The 27,818-nt window shown below is 33.2% G+C and overlaps 2 protein-coding genes and 1 long non-coding RNA gene across 3 annotated transcripts; 2 read left to right on the forward strand and 1 right to left on the reverse strand.

Moving 5' to 3' along the window:
• Nucleotides 1-481: 481 nt before the first annotated feature.
• LOC132645211 (protein CANDIDATE G-PROTEIN COUPLED RECEPTOR 2) lies at nucleotides 482-7,343 on the forward strand. Its single transcript, XM_060362061.1, has 6 exons — nucleotides 482-931; nucleotides 2,879-3,070; nucleotides 5,938-6,091; nucleotides 6,179-6,281; nucleotides 6,865-6,946; nucleotides 7,106-7,343. The coding sequence occupies exons 1-6, from the start codon at nucleotides 653-655 to the stop codon at nucleotides 7,181-7,183; spliced, it is 888 nt and encodes a 295-aa protein (XP_060218044.1). The 5' UTR covers nucleotides 482-652; the 3' UTR covers nucleotides 7,184-7,343.
• A 4,880-nt stretch (nucleotides 7,344-12,223) lies between these two features.
• On the reverse strand, nucleotides 12,224-13,019 carry LOC132599924 (uncharacterized). Its single transcript, XR_009567069.1, has 2 exons — nucleotides 12,848-13,019; nucleotides 12,224-12,632 (listed from the first exon to the last, which is right to left on the reverse strand). It is a non-coding gene; the product is annotated as an uncharacterized LOC132599924 (long non-coding RNA).
• A 6,545-nt stretch (nucleotides 13,020-19,564) lies between these two features.
• On the forward strand, nucleotides 19,565-26,401 carry LOC132645212 (vesicle-associated protein 1-1-like). The gene is made up of 10 exons (XM_060362062.1): nucleotides 19,565-19,924; nucleotides 20,161-20,261; nucleotides 20,853-20,923; nucleotides 21,018-21,099; nucleotides 23,375-23,490; nucleotides 23,565-23,744; nucleotides 23,837-23,932; nucleotides 24,433-24,597; nucleotides 25,500-25,577; nucleotides 26,019-26,401. The coding sequence occupies exons 2-10, from the start codon at nucleotides 20,210-20,212 to the stop codon at nucleotides 26,130-26,132; spliced, it is 954 nt and encodes a 317-aa protein (XP_060218045.1). The 5' UTR covers nucleotides 19,565-19,924; nucleotides 20,161-20,209; the 3' UTR covers nucleotides 26,133-26,401.
• Nucleotides 26,402-27,818: the final 1,417 nt, after the last annotated feature.

Here is a 27,818-nt window from a genome sequence, read left to right on the forward strand (position 1 = left end):
TAGATTATAATAACTCAACGAAGATAATAAATTTGAATCTATATGTTTTGTATTTACCTTTTTTGCGACGTTGTATTGAAGATAATGGAGATTTCTGGTCATTATGTTTTCGTTATGTTTGGGTTTCGTTATTTATATGTTTATGGTGTAGGGGTATTTCAGTCTTTTTCTTCCGTTCCATTAGATGGCAAGGGCAAAAGTTAAAAACCACGAATTATCGTGGCAAAATTTAAAGACCAGCTCGTCTGAGGGGCATTCGAGCCAATTGTCTTAAAAAAAACAGCTTATAAACCAAAAGAAATAAGTTAAGCTACCCCATTTTTTTTTTTTTTTTACTTATAAATTATTTTCAGCTTATAAACTATTTTTTTAAGCCCATCCAAACAAGCTCTAAGCCAATTATTAATGATGGGCATAGTTGCTCAATTTAATTACTTTTAAGGGCATATATATATATATATATACCTTTCTTAAAATTTTAAAAATAAAAAATAAAAAACTGTAGCATAGAAAGAGTCCAATTCTATTTTCTACCTACACCGGTTCTAAACTCCCGATCAGTTTATCTTCTAACACCACCACCTCTCATCTAATAATTACACGGATTAGATTAGCTAAACCTGGGGCTTTTCTTGATTAATTGAAAAAAAAAATGAGATCCATTGTGGCGGAGCTACCACCGTCTTCTTCCGCAACACCGGCAGAGAGCGGCGGCGGCGGGGGTTGGTTGTACGGTTGGCTTGTAGAGTGTCATGGTTTATGGCATAATGTGTTGATGATAGTGCCTTCAGCACTGTTTGTTTTGTATTTGGGTTCACAAGCTAAGAGAAGCTTCTCCAAGGTTTCTAATGGTAGATCGCATGTTGTAGCTGCTCTTTATGCTATTCTATGGCTTGTTAGTATCTTCAATTTGGTCTGGTCCTCTCTTCAGGTACCTATGCTCAGAAGTATTAATAAGTACTAACTTTATTGGTTTTGAGATTTGTACTTACTGGAATAATGTTCGTACGTGTTGGAATTACGCATGAGACTAGTAAATTAGCACAATGATTATAGTGAAAAAAGAAAATGTTCAGCTTTCTAGGGTGTTTTTGGTATGAATGAAAATGTTTCCTTGGAAAATATGTGAGTTTTTTTAACTTTTTGTTACTTATTTTCTTGTGTTCGGTGCATAATCAAAAAATATTATCCTAAAAGCATTTGTATATAATTTAGACAAGTACCAAAATATTAGTTTTTTAAGTATTACTCCCTCAATCCCAATTTATGTGAATTTTTGACCGGGCACGGAGTTTAAGAAGGAAATGATGACTTTTGAAGCCACAGATAATTGTGTGGCTATAAATCACCTCATTAAGGGTAAAATGAGGAGTTTAAAGTTAAAATGTTACTCCCTCTGTTTCAATTTGTTTGTCTGGTTTTGATTTGGGTACGGAGTTTAAGAAAGTAAAGAAGACTTTTTTGAATCTTGTGGTATTAAATTAAAAAATCTAGAAAATGCACTTTAATCTTGTGGTCTTAAACATGTCGTGTGGAAAGTTGAAATTAAAGAGTTGCCGAAAAAGGAAAAAGGCATTCTTTTTTAAACGGACTAAAGGGGAAGTAAGACAAACAAATTAAAATAGAGGGAGTACTAAATATAGAAAGGTGTCATTCTTTTCGGGACTGACTAAAAGGAAAGAGTGTCACATAAATTGGGACAGAGGGAGTACTAACTTTTTTGTAATTCTTGGTTTTTGAGATTTATACTTCCTGGAATAAATGTTCATACATCTTGAAATTAGGCTTGAGACTAGTGAATTAGCACAATGATTATAGTGAAAAAGAAAATGTACGACTTTCTAAGGGATTGCTCTTACTTTTCCCTGATAAAGTTGCAGCAAGAACTGTTCCTCTGAAAAAAAAATTACAATTGCCATTTACTGTTACCAAAATGGAACTTTTGTTTCTAGCTATAATTCGTGGTTAGTGAGTTGTTTGCGGCTATGATTAGAAAGAATTGTTGTCTACCTCCCAAGGTAGGGGTAAGGTCTGCGTACACACTACCCTCCCCAGACCCCACATGTGGGATTACACCGGGTATGTAGTTGTTGTTGTTGTAAATTTGTAATAAGATTAGAAAGGATTGTTCATAAACATGTGATTGATCCTTTTGGAAATGTGCCAATGATCATCTTTGCTTGCTAATTGTCAGAGAATGAGATTGCAGCTTTTGCTTATTGACTTTTAAGCTCTTTTCTACTTTTTGTGGTGTTTGGCAAAGATAAAAAGTGCTTTTAAGCACTTACTTTTAGGCCATAAAAGTACAAAAATAAGCCAAAAGACAAATGTTGAGTATTCCCAACTTATGGCTTTTAGCTTATAGGCTACTTTTAAGAGTCAATCCAAACACCCTCTAAATCTTGCATATGGGATCATGTAGAATTATAATATCACAGATAGTTGTTATTGCCCAAACTGTGTTTCTAGTATGGGCTACCAATGGTTTGAAAGCATTTCTGCATTATGATCCCAGAGAGAACCTTAGAACTGATTGGATGCTGGTGCCGTATATGATATATTTGGTATAGGCAAATTTTTGAGTTATTTTGGTCCCTAATGTATTATATGATTCTCTTTATGGGCTTGACCATGTAAGAGAGTTTCGTTCTTCCTTTCTAAAGTTCCTACCTTATATGTTAAAAACATGTGTTCTTTTTGGTTCCTATGAAGAGGATATCTCCTTTAAATACAATATATATCATTTCGATTTTGGTATGGATGCTTCTGAGTGTCCAATTTGTAGTGGTTGGTGCACATTTGCCTAAAGATCTACCTGCAATTAAGATAAATTGATTTATCTGTTATCATTATCTTCTTTAAACTACTTTACGTACAGGCATGGGAGTGTGCTCCAGGGAAGCAATTTGTGTGGACTGTCATCTCCTTGTTCACAACATCTGGCATGCTATTTCTTGAAGTAAGCTTGATAGCCTTTCTACTTCAAGGGAACCATGCAAGTGGACGTGAGGCTTTAACACAGACTTTTCTAATCTCAGCACTTGTAGTTGGATTGGATATGCTTCTCAAGGTATGATCTTGTTCTGTTTAACCACTGCACTTCACTTCTTGTTGCCTAGCATTGCAGTTACCATGTCATGCAATAGCTTAAGGCTAAGTTCATACGGCTTAGAGGCACATATATCGGTTGTTAGGATAATGTAAGGAGTAGAAGAAAAAGAAAATTGGAAGTTCAATTTCTTATTATGTTATAACAAAAAAAAAGGATATGTTCAGGCTGGGAGAACGGAAGAGGGAATGCGAAAGCGATGTGTTCAGTGTTGAAGATGTAGGAAAATTGCAGGGAAAGGGAAGAGGGGACAGGGAAAGCACTGGGAAGGAGAATATACTCAACTAGAAAACGATACAGATGCCGTGGTAATTTGACAATAGCAGCAAACAAACATGCCATCTATCTAGGCGCACTTCTTTCTCATTGTTCTTGCGATCGAATGCTTTATCTCAAATTTGTTTTCATTTTCTTGAAAGAATTTAACATAAAACTTAATTTCATTTTATTTCCTTCACTTATATTTTTGTTTTTCCTCGATTCATTTTAAATTGAAGTTGGAAGCTAATTACTTCCTCTCTTGTAAAGAATATGCTTAGAGATTTAAAGACTTGATGAAAATAATATCCTGTGGCCCAATAGTGAATGTCTAACTATCCTTATTAGACTGTATTAGAAAAGTCCATGTCACTGAAGGGATTGTGGAACTTCTTATATAAAAGAAAAGGTTATGTAGACCTGAGTAGTCACTTATCAATACAACTTATTCTCTTCTTTAATCCTAAAAGTAAGTAACTTGTCGATCTCCCATTCCCCTAGTTAAGATGGAAGATCATCTTGCAGCCTAGTGGTTGTCCCAGAGTTGAATGAGTATTTACTGTCTGAGATAGAAGGAGTTGAAGAGGCAATTTGCATTCAAAGATAGTCAAAAGAGGATAAAGAAAAAAAGCATTCAATCATGAACGGCACTTAACTTGAGGAGGATGTATATTCAGGCAATAAGCGAGCATATTGTCATATTTTTCTATTCATGTTCTTTATGCATTTGTTGGGAAATGCCAACCTATTGGATGTTTGGAGATGGCGAGAGAGCTGAGATGGCTTATTCACTATTAGCTCTTATATAAGAGGTTGCCAGTGAGAGAGGAATGTTCTTTCCCCCATGGCTCCAGTTGGATCCCTAAAGCACCGAGGAAGGTTGGTTTCTTTGTATGGTTTGCGGCAAGGGATGTGATCTTAACAGCGGAGAACCTGAGAAAGAAGAGAATCACCAATGTTAGTTGGTGTTTCATGTGTAAAAGTACAGGCGAAAGTGTAGATCACTTCTTTTGCATTGTAAGGTGGCTAACCAGTTATGGAGGGCGGCCCTCAATTTGCTTGGGATGCACTGGGTCATGCCAGGTATAGTGAAGGAGGCTTTGCAAAGTTGGACTCATAGACGGGGGAAGAAAAGCCCAAGGGCTTGGAGCGTTTCCCCATTAGCAATCATGTGGGTCATTTGAATAGGACGGCATTTGAAGGGTTGGAGCTTGATTATGTAAAAATTCAGAGTAGTGTTTTGTCTCTAGTCTCTTTTTGGTGTACTCACGAGGTTCCTATTTGTATAGAGGATTGGACCTCTTTTGTTGAGAACCATATTTTGGTGTAGGTTCTCTTCTTTTGGTATGCGGCTTGTGTACGGGGGTTTCCCCAATTGTTAATAAAATTATTTACCTGATCAAAAAAAGGTAGTCAATTTGAGGATGGTGCATATATTAGAGAGAACAAGCAGAAACATCATTAAGAAACACATATTCATCCTTTCTTCTTATTTGCATATAAATATACTTTGATATCGGCACCTATATTTGTCAGCAGATGCAATGTTGTGCAATATAATGTGTTTAAGTAAAAACTCCTTCCTTCTCCGAACAAATCTATGTAGCTTTACCTGTAGTGGGGTTGATGGATTTCTCTAGATCCTAGAACCTTAATGGATTTGGGATCAGCCAATGAACCTAGCACATGGAGTGCTTGAAGGAATGGAAACTCTATGTTTCACATTCGAAGAATCTTACTTTTTTAATCTAATTGCAGCTCACAAAAAGTTCCCAGTAATGAAGATGACTAAATCGACTTTGATATAGCGTACTATTTATTTAAGGGAGATTTTTATGTGCAAGAATTAATGTTAGTTGAAAAGAATTAATAGATCCTGGCACAAAATGGGCATGAAGGAAAAAAGGCATCTATTTCCTTTTTTAGTATCTACTTATATGTGTTGAAGGTGTATGGTTGCCTCGTTTAAAAGTTTAAGCTGTCTGAAAGGAGAAATTTTTGTTGATATAATTATGGCTTAACACTCAGTCACACGTGGGTCCTTTTTCCGGCAAACACGTTGAAAATCTTTTTTTTTTCTTTCTTTTTTTTTTTCTGTCTGGTGGCGGTGAGATTTGAAACCAGGATTTTTTTCTGCTGTCATACCATGTTGAAGTGTGTGATCGCCTCATATGAAAGCTTAAGTTGATAGAGCAGAGACCCTATTATTGTTAATTAAGTCGAAACAGCACTTAAAAAAGAAGAAGAGGTATCTGGCGCCAAATGAGTTTGAAAGTCAGAAGTTCCAGTGGCGCATGTCATGTTGCTGGTTTTATCCTCGTTGAAATTTTAGATGAATGACCTAGTTCTCAATTATTTTAGTTGCCTTTGAGTTTTTTTTATGTCCTATGAGGATCAGGCATTCATCTTGATCAAAAAAAAAAAAAAAAATTGAGGATCAGAGATTCATGTCAGCATTCGTCATTTCCACGATGCTTCCTATGTCCCTCATCCCTGCTTAGAGTAGTTCGCCTTCTTTTTGTGAATTTTATAATACTAGAGGTATTGATGCGTGCTATTCATTCTCCCAGGGGATCTACCTATTTGGATTTGGTATTCAGTTGTTTGATGTTAGCAACAATGGCTCGCAATGGGCCTTATGGGTTGTTCACAAGTTGCTGCTAACTGGAGTATATGGCCTCATCTTTTTTATGTATCGATCTAGATGGAGAGAAAGGTTGCCAGGTGAGTTTCATCTCATGAATTTATGTTGGGTCTTTTGTGAGCTTATAATATTGTATCCTTGCTATTAATATCTTTCTCTCATTGCAGCAAGACCTGCATTCCAGAACTATATTTCCATCACGTTTTGCTTAAATGCGACTGCTTTGATTGCATGTGCACTTGCAGCACATGGCGCTGGATTTGGATTATGGTATGCATCTTTTAGTCAATTCGCATGAAAGTCTTTGTCATCAGATGTTCTTTCTTCTCTAGTGTGATTATTAAGGGCATTCATTTATCCTAAAGATTATTTGAGGCCATTCATATTATCATATTGGAAGTAATAGTATGAGTTCTGAAGTTGGGATATCTGATGCAATTTTATAATTACAACTAAACTGGGGGAAAAAGATTTTTAAGAAAAACGTGATGTAGCTTCTAGGGTCCTCTACATCTTTAAGTTCAATGTATATTGTCTCACCAAAGACAACAGATTTTCCTTTCTCTCCGCAAGGGTATGACAAAAGTTGTGATATAGACCAGAAAAAGAAACTTTGTAATAAAGTGCAAATGGAGAAATCAATTGTCTCGTTGCTATCACATCCAAACAGTTATTTTCAACTTCACATAAACTGATTTTTACACATGAAACAGCGGTAACTTGAACAAGTTGCATTGTCTTTTTCATGCTATATTAATAATGATCTTGCAATGAGAAGTTGGTTAAAACACAGTGAATGGTGTATGCTTCAGCTACTTTTAGTTTACTCAGACATCCTCATTTTGCAACACAGGTTGTACAATATCACGGTCATCTGCTACCACGCCATGTACCTTCCTCTGTTGTATGTTACTTTTCTGGCGGACTTTCTCCAGGTATCATAAATTCATTATTCATCCTCTTCCCTCCATCTCCTTGACCTGCAAAGCTCAAACAGGAATCTTACTTAAACCTATTTATCCAATAGATTTACATAGTTGTACACTAAGATATTTGTAAAAGCTTACATGCTCTGTTCTAAATCATGTGTGCAGGAGGATGACTTGCATCTGGAGAATGTATACTACTCAGAAATGAAAGATGCTGGCTTCTTTGATGTCGATTGGGAGTAATTCAGCAGGCATAATAGAGGTGAATTTGAAGCTGTAAATGTGTAAATATGTACTAGTAACATTTTAGGAAATTCAGAAAATAAAAAAAAATTAATTTCCTAAACTGACGATACATTGTTTCCCTTCCAAGTTATATAAATTCTCAAGGATTTTACCGCTATTTCCCCTATGCTACTAGAGTAAAAAGATACTTTATGCATACATTGTTTTTTCCGGTATCCGAAAACTAACACCCAGAAATGTTTCAAAGAAAAACGAATCTTATTAGCACTAGCAGCATATATTTATTATTACTCCTAAAAGAGATAGGATAAAGACTGCTGCGCAGTCTGGAAATGAATTATATACAACGTGCTCTTGCACCACTTTCTGTATTTTATCTGCTACGGATTGTGTACATATAGATTTGTTAGATGATAGCCATTGAACCGTGGATTTACAGTTCATTTAGCAAGTTCAATTTTATTTCCTTTCTTCACACGAATTCTATACTGTCTTGAACTGCATACATTGTGAAGCCAATGATGGATCTTCGACTGTGGAGAATCAAGCCTTCATTAACAAGGTGGGAGTTAAGGTAGCCAACTAACTGGGTCAGGATCAGCAATCTAAGAATTCAGATAACCTTGTCAATCCACGTTCGCTTTTGGTATTTCATCCTTAATTTTTCGTAGATGGCGCAATTGACTGAAAGCTATTTAGTGTTGTTGAGGCTACGACAACAATCTTGAAGGCTACCACAGGAAGTTTTGAGGCCACAAGAAGCTTGGCAACAAAACAGCTTATTCTTCAAATCAGTTGATTATTTTTTTTTTACTATAATTTGTTAACATAGCAAGAGTACCACGTAATTATGCATCATACTAAATGTTGGTGTACTACGATCTTAACATAAGTAATGGGTGATGAAAAGAATACCAAAGGAAAAATAAAAAGATCTCAACATACTATTAGTTATTTCAATCAAATGCCAACTCTAAGGGATAAATTGGAAAAAAGAAATGCCTGCATTTTCTTCAAATATTTCTCAACTGCCTCTTGATATAACTTGGAGACAAATCAATCTTTTCAACAACCCTCCTCATTATCATGACAATTGACGGGAAACTGTAATTTCTCATATTTTACTTCTTAACCCGTCATTTATTTTCCTTAACGAAAGTCCATAGCCTTAGCTTGAAAGACATTTCTACGAGAAAACATAATTGAATCATTAGATTAAACCATAAATACTTTGTTAATTAGAGTAATCGCAAATGCATTTTGCTGAAGCTTGGAAAGAGAGTCTCAATCCTCCATTTAACCAATTTTGTTAATATTCCTAGTGAAAGAATTTCTCATTGGAGGAGTCTGCGTGTAAATCATTAATAACCATCTTTACAAGAAATCACCAACGTCTACTTTGCCCAAAAGGAAATAATGTGCATAACTTCTGTACTCCAACGATTCATCTGTCTACCAAATTTATTCCTCTGTCCAAGAAAGCCCAATGACTTGCACAGAAATGTTTCCTACTTTTGAGAAGTGGATTAATGACTTAGAGTCTGTTTGGCCTAGCGGCTAAAAACTGTTTGATAAGTGTTTTTCAAAAAAGTATTTTTTGTGAGAAACAGTTTGTGTTTGACTAATTCGTTTGAAAAGTGCTTTTGACTGTTTTAATAAGCAAATCGTGTTTGGTTAATCTTCTTAAAAAAGTGCTTTTGGGTGTCAAATTACAAAAAAGGACAAGTATCAATAAACGTTTACTATAAAGATTATTTTACAAAGAGAAATTATTTTAAATATGTATTATGAAAGACTATTATTAAGTATTATGAAAGACTATTATTAAGTTTTTGCTTTTAACTAATTAAAATTTAAAAGTACATATTAAATTTTTTTAATTAATATAATACATACATAAATAAATAAATATTAAATATTGATATAATATAACAAGATGATTTAAGTATACTAAAAAACTACAACCAAAATAAAATTTAAAATCATTCCACAAATTAAAATTCAACACAAAAATAAGCAGAATTCTTCATACATCACGAATATTCTCAATGATTTCATCCCTAATGGATTAATGAGGGATACTTGGTAAATATGTATTTATGATAGGGATATTTTTGTCTTGAAGAAAATTAATTTCTGCTTCTGCTTCTGCTTTTTCCAAGAAGCAGAAATTTTCTGCTTTTCCCTAACCGCACAAAAACTGCTTCTGCTTCTACTTAAAAGAAACACCTCAAGTATCCAATTTTTTTTTTTTTATCAAAAAAAGCGCTTTTCTCCTCAAAACCGCTAGGCCAAACAGGCTCTTAATGTGGTAGTTAATAGGGCTGGAGCGAGAGACAAGGTACCGGTTTAGCCGAATTCAATAACTTTAATTTAAACTTTGTATTTATCTTAAGAAATCCAATTAATATGTACAAATTATTAATCCAAAACTCAAAAACTTAAAAGGTCAAGAAATCCTGAGCCCATAGGTATACTAAAACATGAATCATTAGAATAAAGTGCTTTGTAAATTATTAAAATGTATCTCTAATAGGGTCGACATATAATTTGCTATGAAAAAGCGTAAAAAGTAATCAATGTAGTAATATATTTAGGTCTAATGCAGAAAAAGGTTGTTTTCATCAAATGTTAAAAGTTCGAAAAATAAGTTACTTTATTTGAAAAATTACGTTCCAACGGCACCCTAATTCAGAACATGATTTTAGGTTGTTATACTTTTATGTCTGAAACTCTTAAGTTATCAAATAGTGCTGACACCCTAATTCAGAACATGATTTTAGGTTGTTATACTTTTATGTTTGTAACTCTTAAGTTATCAAATACTATTGTACTCGATTAAAACTATTTTTCAAAAAAATAAAAATAGTGTTCGGATAAATTTGCTTGCACCTCAATTATTTTACCGAATATATATTCCGAGTCTATTTGTTCGATATTCCTTTTTAAGCATGAAGATATGAATTTTGATGACAAAACAAATTGCACACAACACACAAGTACCGTAGATAGTGCTGGACTGGTAAAAGTTACAACATTTTAATAAGAGATTTTGGGTTTGAAACTTAGATATGAAGTCAGCTTTAATGTTACATTCTTCAATGTTGTTTGGAGGCGCTATGGTCTATGTCCTTCTCCGTGTTTTGCTCACCTTTGATAAATATACAGGTTGGGATCTTGTCTAAACCCCACAATCCACCATGGGTGGACTTTTGTTTTTTTTTTTTTTTTAAAAAAACAGCTTTAACAGAGAACGTTTAATCAAAACTAATAGAATCCGTGAATTTCGAATATTAAATTGTTAAGCATGAAATTGTGAATTGTGATAAATGTTGCTCGAATTCGACTTAATCGAACTAATAATCAACTTTCGAATATCGAATGATTAAAAAAGACAAAACAAAATGCAGCATCTCAAGGTTTGGTGGCCCATACACACTTTAATCCTGACGACTGTTAGAAAGATAAGAGATAGAGGAAACTGCAAGAATCAATTCTGTTTATAATGTGTGCAAAAGTCATGAGTATTTTTTTAATTTCCTTTCCTCTTATAAACTAGTGAATGTATCCGCGCTTCGCGCGGTGATAAAAGACATTAATGAATATGCAAAAATAATTTATTTTAAATTTAGTCGAGATAGAAGAGATTAAAAAAAATTATGTACATGAATATACAATTAATATTATAAATTGAAAAATCACAAGTATAAATCTTTTCGTTAGAATTGTCTTCACAAGATTGATTGTTCTTTCTAAAACATTCAAATGTCATGTAAATATAAGAACAAAACCCTTTTACGCCGTAGAACTTTATAAATTTATGTACATGAATATAAAGTCAATATTATAAATTAAAAAACACAGATATAAATCTCTTCATTAGAATTGTCTTTTCAAGATTAGTTCTGTTTTCTAAAATAATATTGAAGTGCCACACATATATATAAGCACAAAACTCAAGTTTAAAGATGTACAATTACAATATTATTTATTTATATCAGTAGTGAAATTTCATCTCAAGAGCTGTTTTTCAATACTTGACCTTAACACTTGTCGTGAAACTTCATTGGTGGATATGAAAGGGTATGGATGGCATAAGCAATTATCAGGAATTTTATGATTCAATTTAAAAAATTAAGTAACTACAAAATAAATGTCAATTAAAATCGCAACTTTGTTTTTGAAATAAACTTGGCTTTGTTTCTTTTCCCTTATCTTTTCGTGGAGGGAGGTGGAAGGATACTTTCAAGTTTATTTCTCTAATTCATAACAGCTATCTTGACTTCTTAGTATATATATGTTAAAATTTACATTTTTTTTTTCTTTTACATAAATTGATATTTCGATAAACTGTAAATCCTTATCAGAAAGAATTAAAAGTTGAAATTTTCAATCCGATGAAGTTAAAGCCAAAATAAAGAGCTAGGTCTCCCTTCTCTAAACTTAGGAATTCTTTCCTTGTCAAACATGCTTCAAACACTGGAAAAAGAATGCGAGAAATTTAATATGTAGTACATGAAAATCAATAATGACTTTTGTTACATGAAAAAATCACTGATATGATATTCATATGAAATGAAACAACTCCACACCTCCAAAAATCTGTTTTTTTTTTCTTTTCAAAATACCCCATTGCTAATAATCCTCAATGAATTCCTGCCCTTTAAAACAAATTAACAGTGAGCATAAAAAATGACATACCTCTCTTTTTTTTATTAACGTTGAATATAAGATATAACCTCTCAAAGAAAACATTAGTGGAGGAAAAATTAAAAAGAAACTGTAATCTCTAAATTAGATAACAACATCAAAAACAACTCCGATAGAGAACATCTTGCAGCACCCATGACACTAATACATATTAAGATTAAGAAAATATCACATGCATGGGAACCTAAACAAACTACTACTCTATAAAAACTGAAGAGCCTAAATGTATGTGTTGTATAGGTTCCTTGTAAATTCTTATCCAAACAATAGAGTTAGCAAATTAATTGATCAAAGATGGGCGATGATGAAGTTGTACGGCCATTGATCAAAGAATCAATAAGAAGCATTAATATGAAAAAACTCTTTTCAATTTGTACATATGTGAATTTGAAACTAATGTTTTACAAGGATAATATTTTTTCATATCTCTCATATAGCAATTTCAAAAGTTACTAAAAATTAAAGGAAGCACGAAACAAAATGAAAAGACAAAAAGAAAAAATCAATTATGCATCATGTCGCGGAATCAAATTTAATTTCTTACTTATCATCAACCTGTACCAAAAGCTCCTAACTCGAGTTGACCAAATATCACTTGATAAGAGAGCGTGCGGCAGAGAGAAATGAGCTTTAACTCTTCATTTCTTGAGTCTATTTCACGAGAATTTTTTATTGCATTGCATATGTGCTTGTTAGATCTTAATTGGTAGGAGAAACGACGTCAACTACAATAAGTCTCCAAACCCAAAAGGATTAATTAATGACTTCCCAAATATTCTAAGATGGAAATCTTTCAATTACAATTTAGATGTATTCCTATTGGTTGTTGTAACAAATAATAAGAGATCGTTGATAACAACAAATCATCAAATTATATACGTTTTACAGGAATGTTAAGACAATATCGTTCATCAATTTTTATTATCAAGAAATATACATATCATATCTGACCTTTTCATTATAAGGCAGAGCTGTACTTTCTATAAACCCATAACAAAATAATATTGCCACTTGTCCCTCTATAAAATTCAACGGACATAATTTTAGTTCATGCTTGTTTAGAGCAAAATGAAAGAGAAATGAACAAAGTAAAATTTATTGAATGATACAAATCAGATGGAAAAATTACTCACCGACGGTTAGCAGTGTAATCGGATGATCAATCAATGTAAAATTCACTATCAAATTAAGAAGATGAGATGGTCAAACATATATATATAGGTGATGATCCTAAATATAATATAGAATGAAAATTTGCTGACTTTCCAGGAGTAAAAATTTATTCATTTTTTACGTTACAAGCATTAGGAATTTAAGTTAAAAGATGATATATTGTAATTAAGGAATTTGTCACCAAAATGCCTCAAAAGCGTTACTCATTCCTTAATACTCATTATGGTCAATTTGTAACTGATGTAGAGACATAGAGTCTCGTGATCAGAATTTGATGGGCAAGTAAATACATAAAATGGAAGAAAAAGGAGAAAAAAAGAGAAAAAAGATAAATATCATTGGAGGCCATAGAGAGGTGCCACATCACCTCTTCTATTCCTAGCTTTATATTATATATAGATTTCAACCGACTCCACTGGTGATATTTCACTATCATCATTATTAAAACTAAAGTAAAGTTGCCCCACCTACATTTGCTTCATGTGTTTATGCAAAGCACAAAAGGCAATCAAAAACAAATATTACAAATAGTGATTTGCATCAAAGCAGTTGGCTCTCATTATGATCATGCATTGACTCCTTTTGAAAGGGTTTTTGATTAGTGTATCATATGGAGAGAAAGCATTTGTTTCTTAATCCTTAATTTATTTTGACTGAATAATTTAACATTGCTTTAGTTTCATTCAACCTACATCAATTTTATGACTTTTGCACCCTTTTTTCTTCTTAATTGCTCAAATCAAATGATTGAGTCATGTTGGAGGAAAAAGGAACAGTTAGACATAAGATACACTACTCTAGAGAAAAGAAAAAGAAAAGATAAAACTTATGGAACTTTTGGAAAGGAAATGAAAAGAATATTTAATTTAGTTCGATGAATAAGAAGTAAAACAACTAAGATTATAATCGATCGTATCAAGTAATCCATCCGTACCAATTTGTGTGGCACCTTTTCAATTTCGAGATTCAAATAAGTCTTTCTTTGATCGTAATTTTTCATATATCATTTAAATTTTGTCTTATAGTACTTTTTACATAGTCTTTTCCAAATATTTAAGTTTTTTAAAATTTTATTTGGAAAAACTTAAATATTCATATTTGAATTTACGATCAAAATTAAAAAATTTAACTCTCGAAATTCAAAATGTACCGTACTTATAAAATATTGTCGAAACGGACAAAAATGACTTGTCAATGTAAACGAGGGAAGTCGTTGATATATATATAATTATGCACATAAAGTTGTCCCTTTAAGCGTGTTCTGACAGTCAACTTTGTTTGACACAACTTTTTAATCATCCAATCTTTGATTGCCCAAAATAATAGAGTACACTAATGCTACCATTTATACACTTGAATGGTTCAGCAAGAGCCAAGCAACCATCTTCCTGATCATGACTTCTTGTTTGTCGTCCATCCTTATCATTATTTTTTTAATAACTGTAGTGTCCGGATTAGCTTGTACATAATTTGATTAATTTCATAAGATATTTGCTATCTTTCACAAACACAAGTATCGGGTAACTCTATCCATCAAAACTTGAATAGATGAAAAGAAATCACTTAATGTGTTTGCCTCGATGGAATTCGAATTGAGACCTCATGATCAGTTGATTCCGTTGACTACTAGATCACATCCTCGGATGCATTTAGGTGATTTTACATAAATGACTACATTTTGGTGGTTTAAAAATTGTCATAGCTACATTTTCAATATTTACATGGCATAGCTACTTTTTTTTTTTGCTGTATTCGTTTTTTCCCCCGCTGTATTACAATTTTTTTTTCTTTTTACATTGTATTCATGAAAATGACTATCTGTTTCATAAACGGGCTTGTTGTATTCATGAATACAACGAGCAAAATTGAATACACAAAAACATAGATACTCCAAAAATTAACAAATACACCCTAAAAAATATGAATACAATCTAAAATATTAACAAAAAAAGCTCAAAAAAGTGAATACAATCGTCTAATTCATGAATACAACAACACCAACCATAAGTTCCGGCCAGATCTGCCGGAAATTTCACAACAACAACAACAACAACAACGCTTATGTTAACAAATACACCCTACAAAAATGAATACAATAGAAAAATTTACCAAAAAAAGCTCAAAAAAGTGAATAAAATCGTCGTATTCGTCAATACAACGACTTCCGGCCAGATCTGACTGTTTCCGTCCAGATCTGACACCGACGCCACTAGATCTACGAAAACATCGCCGTCACCAACAAACACCGCTGTTATCCTTCATCGTCATCGTCACCAACAACTCCTCCATTAAAATGAAATCGAAGCTTGTTCAAGAACCCTAACAATGTCAGAAACGTTTTTTGTTAAAATCAAAAAAATGGAAGAAGATATTTAACAAAATACACATAAAAAACAACTAAAAAACGAAAGAATTTTTGTGTGTGTTTTCAGAGAGAAAAAGAAAACAAGTGTGTGTTTTTAGAGAGTGAAAGAAAACAGAGAGTTTTAGAGAGAGAAGATAGTTGGAGAAGAAGAAAAAGGTGGGTAAGTACAAAGAGAGAGTCAAAGAAGAACGGACATTTCCAATGCTTTTTTCTTTCTTCCCTTTTTCTTTTTTACTTTATTTTATTTTAATAATTATTAAGTGTTATTAAGATACAATTATTAGCTATGAGATGTAATTAATTAAAATTATAACTACTAAATATAATTAGATAGTAGTAGTAAGTTACGTCCCGTAATTATCCCTTTATTTTACCCCCTTGACATTTTTGAAGTTAGACTAAGTAATATCAAAGGAACAGTGAGACGATTTAAATTCCTCCGCTCTCAACTACAAATTTGGCGTTCGAGTATTGGGTTTTGAATGAAAAACTTTTTAATAGAAAAAACTAAATTACTCGTCTACCTGACACAAATCTAGCTTAGTCATCTTAGTATGATTCTAATACTAGATAATTGAAAAAAGAATGTTAAACAAATCAACTAGGTGAAACTGAAAATGTGCTTCAATTTTTTTTTCCATCTCGATTACGTCATTTACGGTTTGCTATTGAAACTTATAAATTTTCTTCTTTACCACCAAGTTCTATTAATAAAGAATAAAATCGACTCACTTCGAGTTTATTGGAAAAAATTAGTCACAGGAACGTGAATAGTTAGTATAGAAATTCCTTTTTTTTCTTAATTAATTTATATTTTCACTTTGAACCAAATGAGTAAAATACGTGATCACTTTTAGTAAGTACTTTTATTTTTAGGCAAACTTGTAACTTCGTAAAAGGTCATATTAGGCTTTATATTGTTTATTTTTTTTGGTGAAAAGTTTGAATTATTTTTGGTAGGAAAATTTGGAATTTTGGTGAAGGAAGCACCATGACATAAAAAGCTCTCAATCAAGGGCAACCTTTTTCTAATTACTCGCTTTATTTTAAGTTTTCAACTCAAAAAGATGGTCAAAGAAACTGAGGGAATTAAATTCGGGTCACCCAAGTGAGTTAACTCGGATTCATATAAATAATAAATATATATTTGTTATATATTTAATTTAAGTTAAAAGGAAAGGACATAACTGTTGGACAAAAGTTTCTGAACAATTGTACCTATTCAAGAAACATTAAAGAAGTTCTGCAGAAGAGCTTCTCATTTCTGGAAAAAAAAAAAAGGTGTTTCCTTTCTTCATTCCAAAAACAGAAAAAACTCTCTTCTTCTCTGTGAAGAACTACAGTGGCAGATTTCTAAGAAGAAAGAAAGTATCTTCACCGAATACTGAAACAAACTTCTGTAACAGGTATGACTTAGACTGTGAATATATATGGTGTAATTCGTGTTTTTTAACATATAATTACACTATCGATTAGTGAAATAAATATATGGATCTTGCGAGAACTGTATCTTATAGATTGTGTATTTTTCCTACAGAAACAATATTGAAAGGACATTCATCAAGAAGGGATTATTAGAGTGCTATAAAGTTGGAAATAAAGTTTAAATATAAAGTCATCAAATGGTGAAAAAATGACTCTTCCTTTATTTTTTATGTCGGTATTAGTATGTTCATGAATTTTATCCAAAAGGTCCTTTAAGCTGGTAGCACGTACATGAGTCCAAACGAATTAATTTATGTCTCGTCCGATCAATAGGTTAAAAGTACTTATTTTTTAACAAATATTTTACTCCTAATTAAAATTTCTGAATTCTCTAGAACATGCATATACATGCACCACAAATGAAACCTCAATTATGCCTCTTTGCGTCCTTTATTTTCTTTTATTTTTTATGTCGGTATTAGTATGTTTATGAATTTTATCCAAAAGGTCCTTTAAGCTGGCAGCACGTACATGAGTCCAAACGAATTAATTTATGTCTCGTCCGATCATGAGGTTAAAAGTACTTATTTGTGAACAAATATTTTACTCCTAATTAAAATTTCTGAATTCTCTAGAACATGCATATACATGCACCAGAAATGAAACCTCAATTATGCCTGTTTGCGTTTGGATCCTAATTGACAAAATCAAATCAAACTAAGCAGCGGCGGGCCAGTGGCTTAAGATCAGGTTAAATCAAATTCGGTATCTTAAATGGAAGATATAGAATTTTATATGAAATTCAAATATTTTTAATAACTATTAGATTAAATACATAATTTTAAAAGTATAATGAATTCAATGTTAAGAATCTTAGAATTGAACTCATGAAGGTAAAATTTTGGATCCGGTTTAATGCACAAGGAATGGTTTTTACAATATCTAGCCTGTGAAGGTATAAACTTCAAGATCAATTATCAATTCATTACGTATAATTCTGTTCCTTAACAACATTGATTAAATAAGACACTTTGCTAATGAGATTGATAAGTTATGCTAACTTTTCTTGTTTATATTTTAAACTCTCTTCCCGTTGAGGCTTGAGCCTCACATATCGTATGGTTGGGGGAAAAAGAGTTCCATTTGCTTGTGATATTTAAGTTGATCATTAATCAACTGTAAAAAGGTGAGAATACATAAACGGGTTTTGAACACTCAAGTCATTTATCTATTTACTTTATGTTCTTAACTTTAGGTAAAAAAGTATATATTTAGTTAAGAAATTGAAAAGAAAAAAGACAAATAACAACAATATATGTTGGATTATAAAACCATCAAAAACCAAAAAAGAAAAGACAATTAAAGGTGCAGAAAGTATTATTTCATATTCCAAAGTTCAGCCATGTTTGTAATTTGGTAGCATGTGAACAATATCAATAGCTTTTTTCACGTATAAAATATCAAAGATTTCCTTTTTGATTAAAGGATGAATAAATTACTTGCTCGAAAGTGTATTTTTCTCAAAAGTATATTTGAGAAAAAGCTATTTTTTTAGTGTTTGCAAAGCAACTTTTGTTATTGAAATTACGAAAACGTATGGAGATGTTAAATCTCAATTGCCACACATGGTACCTATAACAAATGAAATCAATTTTTTATTATTATTTTTGTTTGTTTAATTCATGAGCTTACAAGTCTGGTTTATTTTTATTTTTTAGTAATGAGTTAGAATAAAACATATACATACATTATATCTGCATGCATATCAGTTTATAATGCTCGGATTCTTAAAAAATATTGATGGTTGCTTGTGAATTCTCCAAAAGTAATATATTTTTTGAAGAATAGATATGAATGAGGTAATATTTTTGAAGAGTCCAAGCAACACATATTGGGTGGTTAACTTTTTTATTTTTTTCGGTTAGCAGCAACCCAATCCAAACATATTGACTTTCTTAATTTAATTTAATACTGAACTAAAATTTAAATCAATTGAAATCATAAGTTTTCCTCTGTTGATTTGATTCTATATTTTGTTTTTTCCACCAATTTTCGAATTATTCTTGCACATCTCCCAACTCTAGAATCTTTAGATGGAGACAGGCGGTCCGGTCGAACCTGTTCGATTGAACGAAACCTAACACCTTGTTTGGATGGTTGTTACCGATTACTTTCTTCTGTCTCAATTTATGTGACACTTTTCATTGTTCGAGATTCAAACTGTATGAACTTTGATTATCATTGTAAGATGTATTTTTTCATCAAATTGATATGAGAAAGGTTGCAACTTATAGTTTTTTTCATGTAGTTTTCAAATATATAAATTTTAATGTTAAAATATCGAGTTAATCTAATTCAATTTACCTTCAAAGTTTAATTAAATCGACTCTCGAAAAGCAAATAGTACCACATAAATTGGGAAGGAGGGAGTATATTATTTAGCGCCATAAGTTTAAATACAACATTATTTTGATTATTACTTAAATTTTATTGGACCTTATCGTTTCTTATTTTCATTTTGTCTTTGCTCAAGTATCTAACAATCATATTTTATCCTTTACACTACCTTTTTATAATAACTTTGTCCCGTATCCTATTTTTCTTGTGTGTGTTTATTCTTCAAAAAATGATACTATCAATACAATAAAATACGATACAGTATCAACCATCCAAACAAGGTTTTAAGCCCCAGTTGGGATCCTTTCGGTGAACCCACGCCAACAGCCCTACGCATTTCACACTTACCTCTACTCTCTCTGTCTCTGCCTAATTCTGTGCTTCTGATCACCCTAACAACCAAAAATTCTCTTTCTCACACACATCATCATGATATATTCAATTCAATTTTCTAGGGTTCATCGATCTATATATTATATATAAATATATGCATTACATTCGCACGTTGCTTTCTCTCTCTGCATCCTTTGTTTATTATCCGTAAGAGAACATTGATGCATACATCAGAGAGCTTTAACCACCCAAAGTAACGACATATTTACGCTACCATTCAATTCTCTAAGATTCCCCAAAAAACACAGAGCATTCATTTCTGTTATCGTCGCCCGGTGAGTTTTCTCTCTCTCAATTCCCATTTCGAAACGGTGTCGTTTGTTCTCTCATTGGAACATCCTTTCACTTTCCTAGATCAAATCGCCCCATCAACCTTTTTTTTTTTTTTCAATGTGATTTTTAAATGTGATTCTGCCATGCATTTATAATACTTTTAGGTTTGCAAATATGCCTGCATTTTGTAGATTTAATTATTGATGTTTTAGCTTCTTCCTTTTTTTTTTTGTTGCAGGAAGTGATATCTGCTACTTTGGATTGAATTTTAAGATAAGAGAATAACCATGTATGCCGCCGAGCTGGTGGAGATTGTACCAAGGGAACTCAAGTTCATATGTACGCTTTTCCATATTCCATTTACACGCTTAATTGTGTTGAGATGCATGAAACTTAGTTTGGAAAAAAAAAATATAGAAAACAGTGAGTTTGAGCAGTGCAAAATTGGGCTGTGCAATCATGCTGCTCCCTCTGTCCCAATTTGTGATACTTTTCATTTCCTGAGGTTCAAACGAACTTTGACCAACATTTTAAGATCGTATTTTTTTACCAAATTGATACGAGAAAAGTTGAAACTTATACTACTTTTTCATGTAGTTTTCAAATATATAAATTTTAAAAATCTAATCCAATTTAGCTTCAAAGTACAGTCATATTGACTCTCGAAAAGCAAAAAGTATCACATAAAGAGTACAACTTAATCAGACTGAAGCATTCACATGGATAACAGACGGATTTAATTATTCTAACAAGAATTATTGATAAATGAGGCCGAGGCTTTTGGTTTGATTTACACTTTCAATTATTTTTATTGTGGGGTGGGGGGTGGGGACGCATCTTTTTGCTTTATATTGGAAATTTTGTTGTATAAATGTGGGAAGGATGTAATAACTGAACTGATATTTAGTTATATTGGCTTTTTCCTTGCAGTTGAACCGAAGAAGCAAAACTCTTGCACTATTCGACTAGTTAATAAGTCCCAAAATCATGTTGCTTTTAAGGTATGGGTATTTGTTGTTTCAGTAAAAGTACTATCTGGGAATTATATTTATTCAGAAGAGGTTGATTAGTATCATGTTGGAATTATTTTAACAGGTCAAGACTACTAGTCCAAAGAAATACTGTGTTCGACCTAACACAGGAGTTATTAAGCCCAGATCATCCTGTGATTTTACAGGTAAGAAGAATTCTTCGCGATGGCAGCATACCCATGTCTGTGTTTTGAGTATGGCAGCGCTATAACAAATCATTAAATTTCTTGTAGTAGTAAATGCAACTTAAGATTATTCTTGGATCTTGGTACAAGAAGTAGTTCCTGGTGCATGATTTTGCTTGTGCAATTTACTATGAAGATAAGCCATCACTTCAGCATTGCTAAACCTTTCAATATGATTACTTGTCTGGATGATGTTAATTTTAATTTTAAAAAAAAAAACGTCTGGATGATGTTCTGGAATGTATTGCAAGAAATCATTTTGGATTATTCGTCGTTATGCTATCAAATGGATAGAGAATTCTAGTCTTTTATATAATTGAGGGAATTTGCAGCTAGAATCAAAGGGTCAGTGTTATGGATTAGGGTCAACAGTGAGGAAGATGGTAACGATGGAAGCTAATGTCAGCCTAAACTAAATAAGCTTTGAGAATTGACACGGAATTGGTTTTGATGGTGGTGTCCTTCTTTTTCTTCACTGGAGAAAGTTCATGCGCTATATAGAAAGAAATTGCTAAATAGACTGAACATGAGCAATATAATCAAGAAGAACAACCAACCAATGCTTTGATAGCCACGCCTTTGGTCTAATGGTAAGAGTGCAACAGGTGACGTGTGGGTTAGGTGCACCTCACGGGTTCAAACTAACATGTTTTGGCGGCTTGGGCTAGGTCTAGTGGTAAGAGTGCAACATTTGACATGTGGGTTAGGTGCATGTCGTGGGTTGAAATCTATAGCTTGGTATTTAGGTGGAGAAGGGTAGAGGGACGGACCAATTGTCCACCGAGTTTTGAATCGTGCACCAGTGGTTCTTAGTTATTAGAAAATCACTGTTTTGTATTGTTAGAAAGGCACACTTAATAGCTAAAATTATGTGGTGCTATGAAGCTTGGTGTTTTGCATCACTTAGGTAGCGTTTAGTGCAAGTACCAAGGCTAAGTCGTGTTCCTCAACAAAAACTAGCGAACTAAACTCTTATTTTATTTAAAGCGCAAAACAAATTCAGCCAGAGGCTGTTGCTTATTCGAATTTGCGTTAACAGATGAAAAAAATAATAAAAGAGGACATAATTGGGTTATTAGAGTATTAGAATTCTTCTCCATATATGCTTCAGTTCTCTTCTCATTGTCTTTTTATTCTTCTTCCCTTTGCTGCTACTCTTCTTTTATTACTCTTTGGTTTTCCCGATTTGCTTTTTTTTTTTTTTTTTTTTTGGGGGGGGGGGGGGGGGGGTTATTCATTCTTCTTCCTTGTACGATTTGTCTTTTTATACAATTGTGCTTTGGGATTTTTGCTTTGGTTCTCTCTTCTACTCTCCCTTGCTGCTAATGTTTCTATTTCTTCTTTTCTTGTTTGTTCTTTAGTTCATTTTATATTCTCCACTTCCTAGTTTCTAGCTGAATGCTAGGAGAATATTACAATGGCTCTTTGGAATCACTATTATTTGCTAGTATTGTTGTTAAAGAGTTATATATGGAATTATGTTGCAAATTGATTGTTATGACTAATTAATTGAAAAGTGAAGGTAGTTTTTTGGAGTTATCTTGCATGGCCTTGCTGAATTAACATTTTAATGAAATTTAATTTGAGTTGTTGGGGTTAATGTTGTCATGTTTGTATATTGGATAGCATAATTAGTAATGTTAATTGGAATTTTGATGTTATAAGGTATATTGATTTTCTTTTTACTGATGAAAAAAGTATGCACTTTAGTTCAAAGAAGCATGCATTCATCTCTTCTTGCTTGAAGCTCCATGGTGTTGTCACTATCTTGCTCTTGCAGGAATTTTGAGTGATTGTCGGTCTTTTGAGACACTCTCCAGTTTTTTTTTTTTTTTTTTTTTAAACACTTCCAATCAGGGCATGGGTCAAGTAACCTTTCATGCTAGTATTTTGGGGCATTCCCTTCTTTTTGTGTCTCATGTTGTTTGTTAATTTACTGATGTGTGAGCATAATATCTGGGACGGAGTGTCCTCTCCGTTCAATTTTAATTCAACCTGTAACTCAAGTTGTACCTGCTTCGATCGCCTGTCTTTAATACAGACTGTTGTTCTGCAAGATTTTGTTCCTATTTAGAGATGATATACAACATATATACAGATATTGTGATGCGTCAATTCTCCCTGGTGAGAAACATCTGATTGCAAATAATCCTCTGCCTAATATATTGTTTCTGTTAGCAACAATGATCAATTTATCGTAGGCAATATATAGGGTTTTTAACATTTGTTTATGCAGTGACCATGCAGGCACAAAAGGCACCTCCTCCTGATATGGCATGCAAGGACAAGTTCTTAGTTCAATGCACAGTTGTGGCAGAAGAGACTGTTGAGGACGATATTACATCAGCCATGGTATATTCTCAGTGGATTATACAATTTCTCAAAGGGCACTCCTCTGACACAATTTCTGATTGCTTTAACTGTAGTTTTCCAAAGATGATGGCAAGTATGTTCAAGAAAATAAGATGAGAGTTATCCTTGTCAGTCCACACAGTTCGCCTGTTTTATCACCAATCAATGGAGCACAAGGTGATCTTCCAAGTTACACAGATTCACCACGAGAAGATCAAGTACATGGTAATGAAAATATCAGTTCACAGCAAGAAGTAAGTAATACTCTTCGGAAACCAGAATTTTTTGACCATGTTGTTTATTATATTAAAATGACAACAAGCTAAATAATGGTAATCTTTTTCAGGGATCTATCAATGGAGTACATAACCACAGTGGAAGATACGAAGAATCGTTGACTAGAGATCAAGTAAACCCACTTGATCAAAATCCACAGAAAGAAGTAAGTTATTCTTCTGAACTAGAATTTGGAGACCGGTTATAAATGAAAAAAAATACCGTGGAGTAATGCTAAGTATGTTCAGATATGTCAATTTGGGATTTGGTTGTAAAACTGCGGCCAAGTACCATGATTAAGGCTCTGAACCATCTGAATATATAGAAAAGAAAAAGAGAGAATTTGTCTTAAATTTGTTCTAAACAATATGCTCCTTACATAGGAGTTCGAAACAAAGTTTAGACTGCATAAAATTAGGGAAGTTATCAAATAAGGAAAAAATATCTAAATCTTGATATTCCTAATTATGACATAACTATGAAGAGTATTCTATACTATAAACCTAAACACATAGAGAAAATGTAGAATATGCTGTAACATATAACTATATTAATTCTCAGTTATTTCAGCAGTTGCTTGATAAGTTGATAAATTGAGTTTCCGGTGTTTAGTCTATTTTATGAACATTGAGTTAGCCGTTTGGTAATATATTTTACACTTTCCAGCTGGATGAGAATGTAAGTGAGTTTAAAAAGGAAAATGCCAACATGCAAATGGAAGGAAAGCATGTGCAGTTGGAGACGAGGAAGCATGAAGAAGAGATGGAATTAGTCAAGAATGTTGGGATCATGAAGTCCAAAATAAGTGAACTAGAACGAAAACTAAGTGAGGTTAGAATTTTTTACCTTTTCACTTTTTTTTTTTTTTTTTTTATAAATTTCAATTTGAGTCTGGAACAACCTCTGTTATGTCATTTGCAAAAACCACATTTAGTCAATGTCCTTTGTGGTTTTAGTTTTTATATGGATACAGCTTTGCTGAGGAGTTGCCTGGTTTTATTTTTTAAGTAAATGTTATTTACGTCTTGAAAAGAAGCCACTTGTCGTTGATGAATAAGAATCAATTTTGTGCAATCAAGGGGGTAAAACCAACCAATGGAGAATTGGAAGACATACCTTCCATCAATCAAGCAAGGGATGAAAGGATTGTACAAAAATATGCCGGATCACTTCCGACACATGGCCAACTCACAATTTCGGAAGTTTTCAATACGTTGCTCAAACTATGTTGAAACACTTTCTTCTTTTTTGATGTCCAATGCATGATAAGGTTCAGAGTCGTTGCATAAGATCTTTTCTTTGGCAAGTACACAGTAACATCGACCTTACAGAATATAAAACAATACTGGGAATCAACCACAATGAGTTTCTCTTATTTACGCGTGCCTCATTTTTATCATAGAATTTCAGTTTGTGCTAGCTTTGGCATCTATTGGTCAAGTTGATCTATTGATGAAAATTGGAAAGGATCTAGTTTAGCTAGTTTATACCGCAGTTTGCTGCCTTGTCTAGTCATTTTTGATGAATTCAATGCCAAAAGAATAAAATTTGGAACCAAAATCAACCTCGGCCCTTCTTACTGAAGATTTTTCTATTCTTCTGGAGCACTTCATAGAGTTCGAGATTTCCCTCCCTCGGGAAGTTTTTGTTCACAGATGAGTCTAATATTAGGTTTGGTGTCCGCAATTATTTTGGGGAAGTGCTGTTTCTCACTCTTTCGTACACTCTTACAGGCCAAAGACACCATCTCAAGGCTAACGGAGGAGAGGAAATTTACCGCTCAAGAAAGAGAGAGCTTACAAAGAGAATTGGTATTTTCGTTTGTTCCTATATGGTTTAAACAAGATGGGTTTTTTTTTTTTTTTTTTTAATATTATTAATTTAAGATCGACAGCAGTAGAAGTCCTCAAAAATTTGGGATGCTACCCTAATTCTTAACTAAATCTCTATTGGTTAATGATAGCCACAGTATGCTGCGTAACTGGTCTGAGTCCATGTTAGTCTAGCTTTACCTCAAGCAAATTATGTTCTTGTCTTTGATTGGTCGGATCCATTTAAGTCTTACAAAATGTGCACCCGTGAAAGTGAGGGAGGAAGAAATTGTGTTTCAGTTTCTCTCCCCAAATTTTACCTGATAAAAAAGTTTGTATTTCAGTCACAATGCTCCTTTGGTATGATCTTGTGCTCAATAAGAAGTGTCCCCAATTAACCCCTTTTTTTTCGTGTTCTTTTTGTGGTGATGTGCTTTGCAGGTCATGTTGACAAATAAGAAAGGCGGAAAGAAAGTCCGAGTTGGATTTCCTCTCCTCTATGTGATTACTGTGGCCTTTATTAGTATGGTGTTCGGTTACCTTTTGCATTACTGATGGAAGCATTTAATACACGCTACTATGACTGAAAGGTTATGGTCTATATCTTGATAGACGATTTTTCCTTCATAAAGCCATATCTGCTCTATCTAAAGCTGAGGATCAAGTATGTTGTTGTATTGACCAGTAGTGGAGTATATCAAGTGTTGTAAATGCTGTTTTTAGATGGAATAAAGTGTAATAATCTCCGTCTACCACACCATCCCAGCAGGGGGAGGAGTTGTGGAGTATCTTTTTGCTGAAAGTGTTGATTTTAGTGATGGTTTTGTGAGGGTGCGTTTTGCATTTTATGTGATAGTAGTGGTGGCTAGATATCGGACATGGGAGAGCAATTACTGTGAATACTAAAAAACGAAAAGAATATTTTTATTTTTCTTTTTTCTTTCATATCACGAAAGACATTTTAGTTTTCGTAGGAAATATCAGATAGGTTTTATTTTAATCAAGGAAATATTTTCTTGGTAAACAACACTTTTCCCATTCTAGCACTTACCTCATGTCTCCCTAATTCCTAAATTTGCGCTCAGTAAGAGGAAAGGAAAGGGGTAATATGTTTTGGTGGCTCATTTGTAAAGAGGGAAACAATATGTTAGTAACCATTGGAACTGTGACGTAGAGTCCCCAATTTACGGCATATGGCGGAATATTGTATTGTTTTCACGACTTTAAGTAAGATCCCTTTCATCTTTTGATCTAGGACTGTTTGGCTGTTCAAGAGGATATAGCTCATAGGGCGTGGAATAAAGGACGGGCATATTCAGGATATCCCTCTTTAGTGTGTTCGTCTATTATCAACACTAGATGTAGAAAAGCATGAAGGAAGCGCGTGATTTTTTATTTTTTATTTTTTAAAAAAGGGCAGTTCCGTGCAATCACAGCATCTTGCGCTAGCAGAGTTGGGGGAAGGGCCATGGGGTGCGTTGTAGACAGTCTATTCTAATGCAAACATTAATGAATTCTTTCACGGCTTGAATCCATGACCGATAAGTCAAACAGAGACAAGTTTACCGTTGTTCCAAGATTTTTTAAAACCTTTAGGAAGTGCATTTGCTCCAAGGTTTCCCTTCAGGAAGTGCGAATTTATGAATAGGAATTTATGCCGATAACACAATTACTTTATTCATGAGTCCCCATGAAATGTCACAACGCCCTCACTTCGCGTCTTCTGACAGCGGTTAGAACGACAGTTACTCTATCTCTCTCCTCTGATTCCTTTTCGGATTCTTTTTATATAGCAAATATTGTTGGAATTTCAAAAACTTCCAGCTGGTCACCTTATTTCTTCGCTGACGACGTACCATGATACTTTTTGTTTTGTCGAGCCCTGTTTTGGTCTCTGCTTTGATGGTTATACTTGCTACTTCTTGACCTTTTTTCCAAAACTCATGAGTCGCGGGATAGGTTTCTCACATGAAATAGCTTAATATTGACCTACTTGTCTCGCCAAGTAGTTAAAGTTGAATTAATTGTTTTTGAATTACACTATTCAGTCCTCAAGGAGGAAACAAACTTAAAAAGTAAAAACTAATAACATGATGTAACTAAATTCAAAAATAAAACAAATCCTCAATTTGCATATACATTCGCGCAACTCTAACATCCAAATATATTCACGCAATTCTAACACGTAGAAGATGAAAACTCTATAGATGGATTATCCAGAACGGACCTTAATTAGTTCCG

The sequence above is a fragment of the Lycium barbarum genome, chromosome 6 (genome assembly GCF_019175385.1).
Source record: "Lycium barbarum isolate Lr01 chromosome 6, ASM1917538v2, whole genome shotgun sequence".
Taxonomy (NCBI): domain Eukaryota; kingdom Viridiplantae; phylum Streptophyta; class Magnoliopsida; order Solanales; family Solanaceae; genus Lycium; species Lycium barbarum.

Excerpts from the sequence above, each read along its gene's own strand:
- LOC132645211 (XM_060362061.1), top strand. The coding sequence starts at position 653 with ATGAGATCCATTGTGGCGGAGCTACCACCGTCTTCTTCCGCAACACCG. Across the intron at positions 932-2,878 it reads TGGTCTGGTCCTCTCTTCAG|GCATGGGAGTGTGCTCCAGG; the intron begins GTACCTATGCTC and ends CTTTACGTACAG. Across the intron at positions 3,071-5,937 it reads GATTGGATATGCTTCTCAAG|GGGATCTACCTATTTGGATT; the intron begins GTATGATCTTGT and ends TCATTCTCCCAG.
- LOC132645212 (XM_060362062.1), top strand. The coding sequence starts at position 20,210 with ATGTATGCCGCCGAGCTGGTGGAGATTGTACCAAGGGAACTCAAGTTC. Across the intron at positions 23,933-24,432 it reads ATCAAAATCCACAGAAAGAA|CTGGATGAGAATGTAAGTGA; the intron begins GTAAGTTATTCT and ends TACACTTTCCAG. Across the intron at positions 25,578-26,018 it reads AGAGCTTACAAAGAGAATTG|GTCATGTTGACAAATAAGAA; the intron begins GTATTTTCGTTT and ends TGTGCTTTGCAG.